At 29.5% G+C, this 16,732-nt stretch overlaps 1 protein-coding gene across 1 annotated transcript; it reads left to right on the forward strand.

Moving 5' to 3' along the window:
• The first annotated feature begins 322 nt into the window (after nucleotides 1–322).
• On the forward strand, nucleotides 323–12,644 carry LOC138700917 (uncharacterized). The gene is made up of 2 exons (XM_069827345.1): nucleotides 323–388; nucleotides 10,967–12,644. Exons 1-2 carry the CDS (start codon nucleotides 350–352, stop codon nucleotides 11,255–11,257), a joined length of 330 nt encoding a protein of 109 aa, XP_069683446.1. The 5' UTR covers nucleotides 323–349; the 3' UTR covers nucleotides 11,258–12,644.
• Nucleotides 12,645–16,732: the final 4,088 nt, after the last annotated feature.

The raw sequence follows: 16,732 nt of genomic DNA on the forward strand, positions 1-16,732 counted from the left end.
ATTACACCCTTATGCATACTTATAAACAGAACTACATTTAAATTAAACATTTCTAGTCTAAGGCCCTCTTACACGCTAGTTTTAAATAAGATGTAGTGAATGTTAACTATATGTGGTTGCTAGGATACGAAATCTTGATAATACTAAAATTACATTAGCAAATCGCTGTTAAGTTCGTTTTATATGCATTATTGACGCTGTTCCTTGTGCCGTTGATGCGCGCAATCTTACGCAAGACGTCACGCCCGCCCTGTAGGGCTGCTGGACCCGCACGTGTGCTGTAATTGGAAAGTGTCTCACGTGTATATAAGGGCGCCGCCGTCGGGTCGCATAACATTTGACGTGCGACATGGGGTGGTTCATCAGACTCCGCCGCTGCCTCCTGCTGGTAAGTCAGATTGCCTCTCAATCACCACGCGTTGCCGTGACGACAGCTCCAAAGGCGTCTTTTTGCTTCTGGCTTTTTGTGCAGAACGAAGGATATGTGGATTACGTCACAGTGTGTACATACGAAGAGTTCTGGAGACCTCGAAAAAGAATCGCGTGTTCTATTTAGTTTGAAATTTTACTGAGGAGAAAGACTACAACAAGAAACTTTCACTGAAACTTTATTTTTAACTTCAGAAATTGAAGTTCTTGAACATTAGTTTGTTATTGTTAGATCATATGTTAGAGTGCTCAAAAACTACTTTAGAATGTCATGTTCTATATTTTCTGGTAATTTTCTACTGCATAACGCAGTGACAATAAAATTTAGTTACCCAATTTGCAGAAACAATGGCAAAGAATCAATTAAAAATATATCTATTGACCTTTTACGAAAGGGGGAAAGTACAATGTTTCATCAATATAACTTTGTATTTGAGAAGATTACTTTGTTTTCAAACACTTTCCTTCAAAATAGTAATTTATTAACTGAAATGTTATTACTAAAGCAACGTTTTAACATTTAGGATTGATACAATTTTACTTTAGTCAATAATGAATCAAGCAGAAATTTAGTAACTGAAATCTTATTACAAAAAGCAACGTTTTAACAATGAGAATGAATAAGATTTTACTTTAATCAATAATGAATCAAGCAGCAATTTATTAAATGAAATCTTATTACTAAAGCAACGTTTTAACAATGAGAATGAATAAAATTTTTCTTTAATAAATAATGAATCAAGTAGTAATTTAGTAACTGAAATCTTATTACTAAAGCAACGTTTTAACAATGAGAATGAATAAAATTTTACTTTAATCAATAATGAATAAAGCAGAAATTTATTAAATGAAATCTTATTACTAAAGCAACGTTTTAACAATGAGAATGAATAAAATTTTTCTTTAATAAATAATGAATCAAGTAGTAATTTAGTAACTGAAATCTTATTACTAAAGCAACGTTTTAACAATGAGGAAGAATAAAATTTTACTTTAATCAATAATGAATAAAGCAGCAATTTATTAAATGAAATCTTATTACTAAAGCAACGTTTTAACAATGAGAATGAATAAAATTTTACTTTAATCAATAATGAATCAAGCAGCAATTTATTAAATGAAATCTTATTACTAAAGCAACGTTTTAACAATGAGAATGAATAAAATTTTTCTTTAATAAATAATGAATCAAGTAGTAATTTAGTAACTGAAATCTTATTACTAAAGCAACGTTTTAACAATGAGAATGAATAAAATTTTACTTTAATCAATAATGAATAAAGCAGCAATTTATTAAATGAAATCTTATTACTAAAGCAACGTTTTAACAATGAGAATGAATAAAATTTTTCTTTAATAAATAATGAATCAAGTAGTAATTTAGTAACTGAAATCTTATTACTAAAGCAACGTTTTAACAATGAGAATGAATAAAATTTTACTTTAATCAATAATGAATAAAGCAGCAATTTATTAAATGAAATCTTATTACTAAAGCAACGTTTTAACAATGAGAATGAATAAAATTTTACTTTAATCAATAATGAATCAAGCAGCAATTTATTAAATGAAATCTTATTACTAAAGCAACGTTTTAACAATGAGAATGAATAAAATTTTTCTTTAATAAATAATGAATCAAGTAGTAATTTAGTAACTGAAATCTTATTACTAAAGCAACGTTTTAACAATGAGAATGAATAAAATTTTACTTTAATCAATAATGAATAAAGCAGCAATTTATTAAATGAAATCTTATTACTAAAGCAACGTTTTAACAATGAGAATGAATAAAATTTTTCTTTAATAAATAATGAATCAAGTAGTAATTTAGTAACTGAAATCTTATTACTAAAGCAACGTTTTAACAATGAGAATGAATAAAATTTTACTTTAATCAATAATGAATAAAGCAGAAATTTATTAAATGAAATCTTATTACTAAAGCAACGTTTTGACAATGAGAATGAATAAAATTTTTCTTTAATAAATAATGAATCAAGTAGTAATTTAGTAACTGAAATCTTATTACTAAAGCAACGTTTTAACAATGAGGAAGAATAAAATTTTACTTTAATCAATAATGAATAAAGCAGCAATTTATTAAATGAAATCTTATTACTAAAGCAACGTTTTAACAATGAGAATGAATAAAATTTTACTTTAATCAATAATGAATCAAGCAGCAATTTATTAAATGAAATCTTATTACTAAAGCAACGTTTTAACAATGAGAATGAATAAAATTTTTCTTTAATAAATAATGAATCAAGTAGTAATTTAGTAACTGAAATCTTATTACTAAAGCAACGTTTTAACAATGAGAATGAATAAAATTTTACTTTAATCAATAATGAATAAAGCAGAAATTTATTAAATGAAATCTTATTACTAAAGCAACGTTTTAACAATGAGAATGAATAAAATTTTTCTTTAATAAATAATGAATCAAGTAGTAATTTAGTAACTGAAATCTTATTACTAAAGCAACGTTTTAACAATGAGAATGAATAAAATTTTACTTTAATCAATAATGAATAAAGCAGCAATTTATTAAATGAAATCTTATTACTAAAGCAACGTTTTAACAATGAGAATGAATAAAATTTTACTTTAATCAATAATGAATCAAGCAGCAATTTATTAAATGAAATCTTATTACTAAAGCAACGTTTTAACAATGAGAATGAATAAAATTTTTCTTTAATAAATAATGAATCAAGTAGTAATTTAGTAACTGAAATCTTATTACTAAAGCAACGTTTTAACAATGAGAATGAATAAAATTTTACTTTAATCAATAATAAATAAAGCAGCAATTTATTAAATGAAATCTTATTACTAAAGCAACGTTTTAACAATGAGAATGAATAAAATTTTTCTTTAATAAATAATGAATCAAGTAGTAATTTAGTAACTGAAATCTTATTACTATAGCAACGTTTTAACAATGAGAATGAATAAGATTTTACTTTAATCAATAATGACTCAAGCAGCAATTTATTAAATGAAATCTTATTACTAAAGCAACGTTTTAACAATGAGAATGAATAAAATTTTTCTTTAATAAATAATGAATCAAGCAGTAATTTAGTAACTGAAATCTTATTACTAAAGCAACGTTTTAACAATGAGGAAGAATAAAATTTTACTTTAATCAATAATGAATAAAGCAGCAATTTAGTAATTGAAATCTCGTTAATAAAATTAGGGGAGAGTCGGGTAGTATCGGACATCGGATAATATCGGACAGTGCGTTTCTTTCATCTATCACCATATGGTAGTATCTGAATGACACGGTTACGTTTCTCTATGTGACATCACAGAAACGTAGCCATGTTAATCAGGTACTATCATCGTGTGGTAGATGAAAGAAACTCACTGTCCGATATTACTCGATGTCCGATACTACCCGACTCTCCCCTAATGAATAACTAAAATCCCGTCATTAAAGCAAAGCTTTAACAATCAGGGAGAGAAAAATGTACATTAATGATTACAGCATAAATTAGTAATTCAACATCTTAGAAGGAAAAAATATAAGTGAATCAATAGTGATAAATGTAGGACCTTAGTAGGTCTAACTAAAATCTTGTTAAAAAGCAACGATTCAATACTAACGAAAGAAAAAAAAAAATTCACAGTAATCACTAGGAAATGAAGTACCAATATAATAACTAGAATCTCGTTACTAAAACAAAGCTTTAATAACAAGAAAAGAAAAAAGAATACTTTAATCACTAGAGAGTGGAGTAGTAATTTAATAACTGAAATCTAATCACTAAAGCAACACTTAAATTGAACGAAACAATGAGAACATTTTGCGTCTATCACTAATGAATAAAGTAGCAATTTATTAACTGAAGTCGGATGACTATAGCAGGGCTTCAAACATAAAGAATTAAAGAAATTAATGAAGTAGCAGTTTTAATAACTGAAATCTGATCACTAAAGCAACACTTCAACTGAATGAAAGAATGAAAAAAAACTACGTTAATCACTAACGAATAAAGTAGCAATTTAATAATTGAAATCTGATCATTAAGCAACGCTTCAACTGAATGAAAGAAAGAGGAAATTTATATTAATCACTACTGAATAAAGTAGCAATATATTAATTGAAATCTAATCACTGAAGCAACATTTAAACTGAATGAAAGAATGAAAAAAATTACGTTAATCACTAACGAATAAAGTAGCAATTTAATAATTGAAATCTGATCATTAAACAACGCTTCAACTGAATGAAAGAAAGAGGAAATTTATATTAATCACTACTGAATAAAGTAGCAATTTATTAATTGAAATCTAATCACTGAAGCAACATTTAAACTGAATGAAAGAATGAAAAAATTTACGTTAATCACTAACGAATAAAGTAGCAATTTCATAATTGAAATCTGATCATTAAGCAACGCTTCAACTGAATGAAAGAAAGAGAAAATTTATATTAATCACTACTGAATAAAGTAGCAATTTATTAATTGAAATCTAATCACTGAAGCAACATTTAAACTGAATGAAAGAATGAAAAAAATTACGTTAATCACTAACGAATAAAGTAGCAATTTAGTAATTGAAATCTGATCATTAAGCAACGCTTCAACTGAATGAAAGAAAGAGGAAATTTATATTAATCACTACTGAATAAAGTAGCAATTTATTAATTGAAATCTAATCACTGAAGCAACATTTAAACTGAATGAAAGAATGAAAAAATTTACGTTAATCACTAACGAATAAAGTAGCAATTTCATAATTGAAATCTGATCATTAAGCAACGCTTCAACTGAATGAAAGAAAGAGAAAATTTATATTAATCACTACGGAATAAAGTAGCAATATATTAATTGAAATTTAATCACTCAGCAACATTTAAACTGAATGAAAGAATGAAAAAAATTACGTTAATCACTAACGAATAAAGTAGCAATTTAGTAATTGAAATCTGATCATTAAGCAACGCATCAACTGAATGAAAGAAAGAGGAAATTTATATTAATCACTACTGAATAAAGTAGCAATTTATTAATTGAAATCTAATCACTGAAGCAACATTTAAACTGAATGAAAGAATGAAAAAATTACGTTTATCACTAATAAATAAAGTAGCAATTTATTAACTGAAATCTGATCGCTATAGCAACACTTCAAAAATAAGGGATGAAAGAAATTAATGAAGTTATAATTTAATAATTAAAATGTGATCACTAAAGCAAAGCTTCAACTGAAAGAAAGAAAGAGAAAATTTATGTTAATCACTAATGAATAAAGTAGCAATTTAATAACTGAAATCTAATCACTAAAACCATGATTCAATTGAATGAAAGAATGAAAAAATTTACGTTAATCACTAACGAATGAAGTAGCAATTTAATAACTGAAATCTGATCACTAAAACAACGCTTCAACTGAATGAAAGAGTGAAAAAATTTACGTTAATCACTAACGAATGAAGTAGCAATTTAATAACTGAAATCTGATCACTAAAACAACGCTTCAACTGAATGAAAGAGTGAAAAAATTTACGTTAATCACTAACGAATGAAGTAGCAATTTAATATCTGAAATCTGATCACTAAAACAACGCTTCAACTGAATGAAAGAGTGAAAAAATTTACGTTAATCACTAACGAATGAAGTAGCAATTTAATATCTGAAATCTGATCACTAAAACAACGCTTCAACTGAATGAAAGAGTGAAAAAATTTACGTTAATCACTAACGAATGAAGTAGCAATTTAATAACTGAAATCTGATCACTAAAACAACGCTTCAACTGAATGAAAGAGTGAAAAAATTTACGTTAATCACTAACGAATGAAGTAGCAATTTAATATCTGAAATCTGATTACTGTAGCAACGCTTCAAGTGAATGAAAGAAACAGAAAATTTGGAAATTTATGTTGATCACGGATGAATAAACTAGCAATTGAAAAACTGAAATCTGATCACTAAAGCAATGCTTCAACTGAATGGAAGAATGGAAAAAATACGTTAATCACAAACGAATAAAATAGCAATTTAATATCTGAAATCTGATCACTATAACAACGCTTCAACTGAATGAAAGAAAGAGAAAATTTGAAAATTTATGTTGATCACGGGTGAATAAAGTAGCAATTTAATATCTGAAATCTGATTACTATAGCAACGCTTCAACTGAATGAAAGAAACAGAAAATTTGGAAATTTATGTTGATCACGGATGAATAAACTAGCAATTGAAAAACTGAAATCTGATCGCTAAAGCAATGCTTCAACTGAATGGAAGAATGGAAAAAAATACGTTAATCACAAACGAATAAAATAGCAATTTAATATCTGAAATCTGATCACTTTAACAACGCTTCAACTGAATGAAAGAAAGAGAAAATTTGAAAATTTATGTTGATCACGGGTGAATAAAGTAGCAATTTAATATCTGAAATCTGATTACTATAGCAACGCTTCAATTGAATGAAAGAAACAGAAAATTTGGAAATTTATGTTGATCACGGATGAATAAACTAGCAATTGAAAAACTGAAATCTGATCACTAAAGCAATGCTTCAACTGAATGGAAGAATGGAAAAAATACTTTAATCACAAACGAATAAAATAGCAATTTAATATCTGAAATCTGATCACTTTAACAACGCTTCAACTGAATGAAAGAGTGAAAAAATTTACGTTAATCACTAACGAATGAAGTAGCAATTTAATATCTGAAATCTGATTACTATAGCAACGCTTCAAGTGAATGAAAGAAACAGAAAATTTGGAAATTTATGTTGATCACGGATGAATAAACTAGCAATTGAAAAACTGAAATCTGATCACTAAAGCAATGCTTCAACTGAATGGAAGAATGGAAAAAATACGTTAATCACAAACGAATAAAATAGCAATTTAATATCTGAAATCTGATCACTTTAACAACGCTTCAACTGAATGAAAGAAAGAGAAAATTTGGAAATTTATGTTGATCACGGATGAATAAACTAGCAATTGAAAAACTGAAATCTGATCACTAAAGCAATGATTCAACTGAATGGAACAATGGAAAAAATACGTTAATCACAAACGAATAAAATAGCAATTTAATATCTGAAATCTGATCACTTTAACAACGCTTCAACTGAATGAAAGAAAGAGAAAATTTGAAAATTTATGTTGATCACGGATGAATAAACTAGCAATTGAAAAACTGAAATCTGATCACTAAAGCAATGCTTCAACTGAATGGGAGAATGGAAAAAATACGTTAATCACAAACGAATAAAATAGCAATTTAATATCTGAAATCTGATCACTTTAACAACGCTTCAACTGAATGAAAGAAACAGAAAATTTGAAAATTTATGTTGATCACGGATGAATAAAGTAGCAATTTAATATCTGAAATCTGATTACTATAGCAACGCTTCAACTGAATGAAAGAAACAGAAAATTTGGAAATTTATGTTGATCACGGATGAATAAACTAGCAATTGAAAAACTGAAATCTGATCACTAAAGCAATGCTTCAACTGAATGGAAGAATGGAAAAAATACGTTAATCACAAACGAATAAAATAGCAATTTAATATCTGAAATCTGATCACTTTAACAACGCTTCAACTGAATGAAAGAAAGAGAAAATTTGAAAATTTATGTTGATCACGGATGAATAAAGTAGCAATTTAATAACTCAAATCTGATTGATGAAGGAAACTATCAACTGTACGGAATGAAAAATATTACGTTAATCATTATTGCATAATGTAGCAATTTAATAACCGAAATCTCATTATTATAGCAACTCTTCAACTATAAGGCATGAAAAAAATTTACGTTAATCACTAATGAATAAAGTAGCAATTCATTAACTGAAATCTGATCACTAAAGCAACACTTAAAATATAAGGAATGAAAAAAAATAATTAAATATAATTTTAATAACTGAAATTATATCAATAAATCAACGCTTCAACAATACGGAATGAAAAAAATTTACGTTAATCACTGGTGAATAAAATAGCAATTTAAGGGGATGCGCTACTGAATTTTCTAATTTCTACATTTGAAGAGAAACAGTATTGAAATTTTAACAGAATATTATGATCATGATTATGAATTAATCAGGAAAATTTCAATGATCTAAGTCAAGAAATAACTTTTTTAAAAATAAAATTTGAAAATAACACGTTTATTTTTGGAAACCGTTTTTTGGAATCTAAAACAATAGTTTTCTATGTTTATATAGTGCATATTATAGCTGAAACACAGGTTGTGGTAATGGAGCATTGGAGTTTAGCATATGAAGAGTAAAATAAAAAAAAAACATAACATTTCTTCAAAAACTGCCATTTTTCAGTAGCGCATCCCCTTAATAACTGAAACTTAATCACTAAAGCAACACTTCAACTGAATGAAATAATGAGAAAATTTATGTTAATCACTAATGAATAAAGTAGCAATTTATTAATTGAAATCTGATCACTAAAGGAACGTTTAAACTAGAAGGAATGAAAAACATTATACTCATCATTATTGAATTATGTAGCAATTTAATAGCTGAAATCTCATTACCATGGCAACTCTTCAATTATAAGGCATGAAGATTTAGCGTTATTCACTAATGAATAAAGTAGCAATTTGATAACTGAAATCTGATTACTAAAGCGACGCTTCCCCTGTAAAAATGAAAACATTTGTGATTTTAAAGTGAACTAATGTTAGGAATAAGTGCTACGTTAATTTGAACAAAGAACAACTTCTCAGCAATATGAACGTTAATATGACTTGTTCAGAATTTATACATGTACAAGTTAAATAAAATGGGTAAAAACTATTGCAATCTGCTAGGGGTAGCAAAAATATACATAATTAATGTAATGTTAACGTGTCTCTCAATGTTCTCTGCATTATCTACTATCTTAAGAATTACTGTGGGATGTAGGCCTACCATACGAATGAACTTATTTCAATCCTTCATTTATGTTACTAAGACTAGGTTAGTTGGGTTACGTGCGTGTAGGCCTATATTACTGTACTAAGACGAGATTAGCAATATTATGTTTTGTGCAAAATAGTAGATAGCTATTAAACGTTAAGAAAACCTGAAACTTATAGTTAAAAAATCTTCTAATTTTGTAATTACTTCTGGAAAATGGAAGATGGCAACCCTAATGTTATCACAATATCAAAATATAATGTTGTAATGCTAACATCTGCTTACAAATCCAGTCTCGATAGATAGGGGAGTAGTGGGTACAGTGAGACACAAAATATTAAGACATATGTATGCAAGTGATAATTCAAGTATTTTTAAAATCAAGTGCAATAGAAATAGACATTAAAGCATGGAGTATAATAATACATAAACAAAAATGTTAATAGATGAAGGACATAATATACAATACGTGTTTGTCAAAAAATGGAAATGTCTCACTGTTCCCATTCAGGAGGGTACAGTGAGACACCACAGTGTCTATTAACGGACATTGAAATGATTTACATTTATTTCAAAAGAAAACAAAAGCTTGCTGTCTCTTTATCTTGCCATGTTCTGTAGGCTTATTTAGAATCATTTTGATGTCTGACTTCGAAACCATTGAAACATCTGGAACATTTGGAAAAGTAAATTTTTCATGACATTTCAAACTTTTGTGAAAAAATGTAATGAATTTTTTGGTGACAACAAAGCTTATAATTATAAGAATTTAATGTAATTTTTTATTATTTTTTAACATTTTCTTAAATTTTCTGAATAATTTTTTATTTATGTAAACATTGAAATGTAATGTATACATTATTTTAAGCTACAGTCCCTAAATTGATTACTAGTATGTTCATTTTTAATGTTAGTTACTGGTAAATGTAATATAATTACAGTTTGTTTTTGCAAATCATTGGTACATGGGAACAGTGAGACGTCTCAGTGTACCCTTCAATGGCATGTCTCACTGTTCCCTTTACGCACAGTTCGTTTAAAAATGACGCCATCACTTCAAAATTAAAACAAGAAAGACGAAACATTGCCAAACATAATCTCAAATACCATAGTATTAGGTAACAAAACATTCATATTTATATATCATTTGTATATCCAATATAACCTTCATTAAACAGAAGCCAAAATTTTACTTCTAGAGTGAAAAATTACGAATTATTTTTTCATCACTCACCTTTATAACTAGAATCAAATCGAGTATGAAAATACTGTTACTTTACTCATGCAACATACAACTCCACTGTTACCAACAACAAAATTTACCATCTAATAAAAATGTCTCACTGTTCTCCCTGTCTTACTGTACCCACTTCTCCCCTACATTCTGTTACATTAAATTATGAAAAAGAAACTACTATTATCCTACATAATACTACTTCAGAACATCGGGGACACAATTAATTGGAAGAAAAATTATGGTCAGTGCAACAGTTGGTAAATATGACATTAACTGACACTTGATAGAAAGCTATGCCCTTATCCAACATATTAATTACAGCTAGAGCGAGCATGTTCCTCCTTCCTACAGATAGTCTTGAGATGGTTCCATTGTTTTCCGCAGCTGGTTGCCTTGACGACGCTATGCGCTTGTTTGTCGGCCGGCAACTTCACGGGCGGCGGCAGCACCAAGAACGACGTGTTGGCCATCATCCTCCAGAAGCCCGGGGAAGGCTCCGGTAAGTCCATCGAGAGCCGAAAGCTGCGGGAGATCTTCAGCTGGCTGCAGCCGCTGTTCAACGCTGCCTCGCAGACCACGGGCACTGGCACACCTGTTGCCGGCGCCAGCAACTTCTTCAACAGCCTCTTCGGGGGCGGCGCGTCCTACGCCTACCCCTTCCCATTCCGGAGATGATCGAAGACCGAACTGAATTCCAACTCCTGCAGTTCCTCACATAATGTTCGTTTACACCATTTTGTCCTCATAAGTGTATATCGTAATAATTATTTATAATTTTTCTGCTTGCGGAGCAGAGATCATAACATATCAATGCGTTTTTTTGCTCTATAAACTTTTAACTTTAAACTTAAAAGACGAGGTCGGGTTATTCAATAACAGCACAATCTGCTCCAGATTGTCACAGTTTTTATTATTTAGTTACACACGTTGCGAATTACTTTAAACATGAATCCATAACACAACAGTCATAAAATAAGTGATTTGTTGCCCATGTGTATGACACATTTCACGTCTACTTTTGTAAAAGCACTATTCTTAATATTTTATCACTCGACATGCAAGTGAAAATATAATAGAAAAAAAATAATCTTGTATAAAATTTTCAGTTACCATAGCAATTGTTAAAAATATGATTTTCTAAAGCAACTATTACAGAAATATTCATTTACCATAGCAATTAACATTGTCACCATGATGAATGTTAATAATATTTAGTTTTCAGAGCAACCTTTACGATGTTAGTTTGTTAAAGCAACTATTAAAACATTCATTTACTGCAACAACTATTTAAAAGTTTAAAAGTTAATTTGCTATAGCAACTATTATAAAGTTCGTTGTCTACAGCAAATATTAAAAATATTCGTCTGCTATAGCAACTATTGAAAGATCATTGTTTTGTTGTAGCATTAATTACGAAAATGTTCATTTGCTATAATAACCATTGTACCAATGCTCATGTGTTACAGTAAGAAAATTTTTCATTTTCTATATCAGCCATTATAAAAACGTTCATTTGCTACAAAACTATAATAAAATGTTCATTAGCTAAAGTAGCAATTACAAAAATGTTCATTTGACGTAGCGACTATTACAAAAATATTTCTTTGCTATAGTATTTATGAACTGGTTGAGTCACGGTAGCAACTATTAAAATGTCCATTTACTATAGCAACTTTTAAAATGTCTATTTATTATAGCAACTATTACAAAAACCTTCAGTTACTACACTAGCCATTCAGATGTTAATTTCCAGTAGCAAATATTTAAACGCGAATTTTCTATAAGAACTATTAAAAGTCAATTGATTACAGCAACTATTCAAAGGTTTCTTTGCTATACATATTATTATAAAATATTGTTACAATATCAACTACCGAATGTAACTTCTGGGTTCTGATATAGTCCTATGGATTATCATTATCAAGGTCTGACGTGAATTGAATTAATAAGATAGAAGGAACAATTATCTACAAGAAATATTAAGGAGCAAATTTTAATCGCCATAATTATGTAGGTATTTTTACCACCAGTCCGTTTCTGTTACTTAAACAAAAGTTTTTATCTTAATTGAATTTACAAGTACAACTAAAAAAAGTCAATGGAATTGTTAAGACTTTCATGCTACAGAAATAGTCTCACACCATATATTTTTATATTAATGTACGTAAAGACATTAAAAGATAAAGGTCATGAATGAATGACAGGCACAAATTTTGATATTTTAAAATTGCAATGTCTTATACATTATTTACTGTTAAAAGTGGAAGAAAATCTGCATTTATGAAGACATATACACCATTAATATACAAATATTGCAATACAGTAAGTTTAAAATGAATGCATGAAATTAATGACGAGTCGAAGGCTCACTCTACTTTGTTGTTCAGGAGATGTACAATTTACACTCCTAAATTATTCAACATTCCCTTTCCTTCAGTTATAAAACTTGAAATTATTTTGTACGTATAAAATCTTGTATAAAATTCAAAGAAGGTGTTGTTTGCTTTGTCTGTTCTGTACATGGATGTTTTTATAAAAACATTTCAATCTTAGATTTATAAAATAATAAAATACAAGAAAAGAAAATAATACATAAAAAAGTTTTATATGTTTAATTTACCCCTAACTTAGTATTAACTTTCCATTTTAAATAATTTCAGAGCATTTAAATTACTTTCATTCAAATAATTATCACACAAGATGGAAATACAAGAATTTAACTTTGAGATGTACAGAGTTAAATGATACACCCGGTATAGTATTGTTGAATATGAACTGAAACGTATTCTTAATTATAAGAGTATGTTAATATAGTGAATATATTATTAATGATAGTAATAATAATTTAAAATTCCTATTTGTGTTATACTTTTAGTAATAGACAAAAAATATGTGATATTTACAAAAAAAATGATATAATGCTGTGTGTAAATCAAAAAAAAAAAAAAACCATAAGTCACCATGGTTACAGTGTCCTTGTATACTATGTTATGTTACTGCAAAATATGTAACAAATTATAATTGTTATTTTGTTTTTGAAAAATAAATATTACAAAATACAAACATTGTAATTGACTTGTATTATTTCTGATTAGTAGAAGTAAAATTACAAGATGCTTTCGGGAAGTGAGTACCTCTCCAACATAATCGACAACCAAGGTTTTTTTTACGACGCTGTATCAACATCTAGGTTATTTAGCGTCTGAATGAAATTAAGGTGATAATGCCAGTGAAATGAGTCCGGGGTCTAGCACCGAAAGTTACCCAGCATTTGCTCATATTGGGTTGAGGGAAAACCCAGGAAAAACCTCAACCAGATAACTTGCCCCGACCGGGAGTCGAACCAGGGCCACCTGGTTTCGCGGCCAGACGCGCTGACTGTTACTCCACAGGTGTGGACTACGACCAAAGTTTTCGCATGTGTTTGTACAGGAGTAAATTGTTAAAAATAATTAATGTAAAGTTATGTGTCACTTTGTGAGCTAGTGTGAATATTAGTTATATGGGAACAACTTAGAAAACTCCGTTGGTCTGTGCATGTGTCAATCTTCCTAATTGTCAACCAATAACGCGACAAGGCGTTACTTACGTAGGCTTTCAATGAAACAGAATATTTTTAAAAAGTGCTAGTCACATTCTAATAAGGAATAAAGTATGTTGAAGAGTATTGTTTGCTGATTTTTTAAGATGTTTGAGTCACTGCAATATAACAAATGTAAGACTTCTTAATTATGGTTTGTTTTATACTATTGTAGTGTGGAAAAATATGTTTTTGAAGTAGAAAAGCGATCAACGATAAACTTTTTCTCTTGAAGACATAAGTGGGTAGTTGCAGTGCATGAAATCGTCTAAATAGATTCTACTATACGTTGAAAAAACACGCATGTTGTTATTTATTAGGAATGTGACATTGTGATACATTTTTGAAATCGTATTAATGTGTGTAATCAATGTAACATGATTAAAGTATTCGCTTCTCTTCACTTCGTCGTAATGCTCATGTTTCTGCCTCATACAATGCCACACACTATACAAAGCACTTCACTAGCCTCTTCCTTAGTTTTTTTTTCAGAGGTCCGCAGAAAATGCTCCTTTTTCTACTAAAAGCTTCCTTTGCCATTGCTATCCTCCTTTTGACTTCCTGGCAGCAGCTCATGTTACTGCTTATAGTACACCCCAAGTATTTGAAGCTGTCCACTTGCTCTACTGCCTCATTTAGAATTCGCAAGTTTACCTTCTTTACTTTTCTTCCTATGACCATGGTCTTCGTCTTGTTTGCATTTATCTTCATCCCATACTGCTGACAGCTGTCATTTAGCTCCAGTAGCATATCCCTTAGTATCATCTCCTCTTCTGCTAACAACGCTTTAAAACCACAGTTAGAAGTTTTATCTTATGGCTCTGAAGCTTCGAGCTCTCAATGAAAGAGCGTGATCCCAAAACGCGTTTAGTCCATTTTTATGAAAACACTGGGCTAGTATTTATCCACCGGTGTCCGGAGTGAGCCGTTTTCAAGTGACATGCATAATAACAAACTTTCAGAGAGAGATTGGCATTGTTCTGGAAAAAAACAAGCTTCAAATATAATGATAGAGGTCTCAAAAATAGCCATAACATAAGATAATAACTGCCTCCCATTGGAGGTAGCCCAGAAGGACTCAGCACATTCTCCTACATTAATTTTACAATATTAAATGTTTACATAAATTTTGTAGAAAGAAAATTAAAATAAACATATATATGAATTATAGAGTGAATAAAAAAAATTAAACAGAGTGAATATGATGACTCAGAATTTGGTAAGTGTTTTTCAAAACTGAAGTTATGACGTCAGCAGTAAGTGTCTGTAGTAGTTCAAAAGTCTTCCTGAAGCTTTCAAAGAAATTCGGAATCACGCCACGAGCTCCAATAAGAAGACCAATCACCTCAATGTCTTCAAGCTGGTATTTTGCTTTGAAGTAATGAACTGTTGGCAGATAAATGTTGATCTTTTCTTGATTGACATCCTCCGGCTGGCTACTCCCCGTTTCAATCCTTATGGTAGGATCAATTATATATCCTTTCTTGGTAGTCTGGGAATACGCTATGATGCCAATACGTCTAGAGGAGCCATTAGTAGCAAGGCAAAAAACTTCCTCTTCTAGTATCCAAGACTTTTTTCTTAAAACAGTTGCAATTAAGGATCGAACACTTTAGTAACAATAGTAAATAAAAGTAATTTATTTCGTTGCTTAATCTGCTAATAATCGTGCTTTAATACTATTGGTGTAATATGAATGATGATCGACAATCCACAGTTACAAATGTAATATTGTCTGTCTTCACGATACCAACAATCAGCTTTATAATTTTAAATATTAAGCTCGTTGTCATAGAAGTTGTCACGTGGCATTTCCAATTGTTTGCTTTCATATTTTCAAATCTTACCGTTACAATTTTGTGCTACACGTGTTTATTATTGTAGCAGAAAGAAATTTGAGTGAGGAACAGTCAGTTATTGTCGGGTGACAGAAGGTATAAGATCGGTTAGCTAGAATGCCTAAATTCAGTACACCATTGAAAAGTAAACTTCATGCTTACGTCAGTGAATTTGGTGCCCATGTGTTTTCAACCGGTGGAACAGTTTTGTTATGTAAGGTTTGTGAAAAGACAGTTAATCACGAAAAAAAGTATTTTATAAGTCAACATGTGTCACCTACGAAGTAAATATGTGAGTTATGTTGATATAATTTAAATGTATTGCTAAAAGACATTATGCCTTTTTTCAAAATTTATTGTGGTTTGTTTACGTTTTTATTGCTTTTTTGCCTGCCTATTTTAATTGTTGTAAATGCCTAAACATCCGGGCTCTGATTATTATTATTATTATTATTATTATTATTATTATTATTATTATTATTATTATTATTATTATTATTATAAATCCAGAGGTTTGAGGTGGGCAGGGCATATAGCACGTACGGGTGAATCCAGAAATGCAAATCTAGTGTCAGTTGGAATACAGAAGAAAAAGGACCTTTGGGGAGGTCGAGATATAAATGGGAGGAAATATTAAAATGAAGTCGAGAGAGGTGGGATATGATGCTAGGGACTGGATTAACCTTGCTTAAGATAGGGACCGATGGCGGGCTTATGTGAGGGCGGCAATGA

The sequence above is a fragment of the Periplaneta americana genome, chromosome 6 (assembly GCF_040183065.1).
Source record: "Periplaneta americana isolate PAMFEO1 chromosome 6, P.americana_PAMFEO1_priV1, whole genome shotgun sequence".
Classification (NCBI taxonomy): Eukaryota; Metazoa; Arthropoda; class Insecta; order Blattodea; family Blattidae; genus Periplaneta; species Periplaneta americana.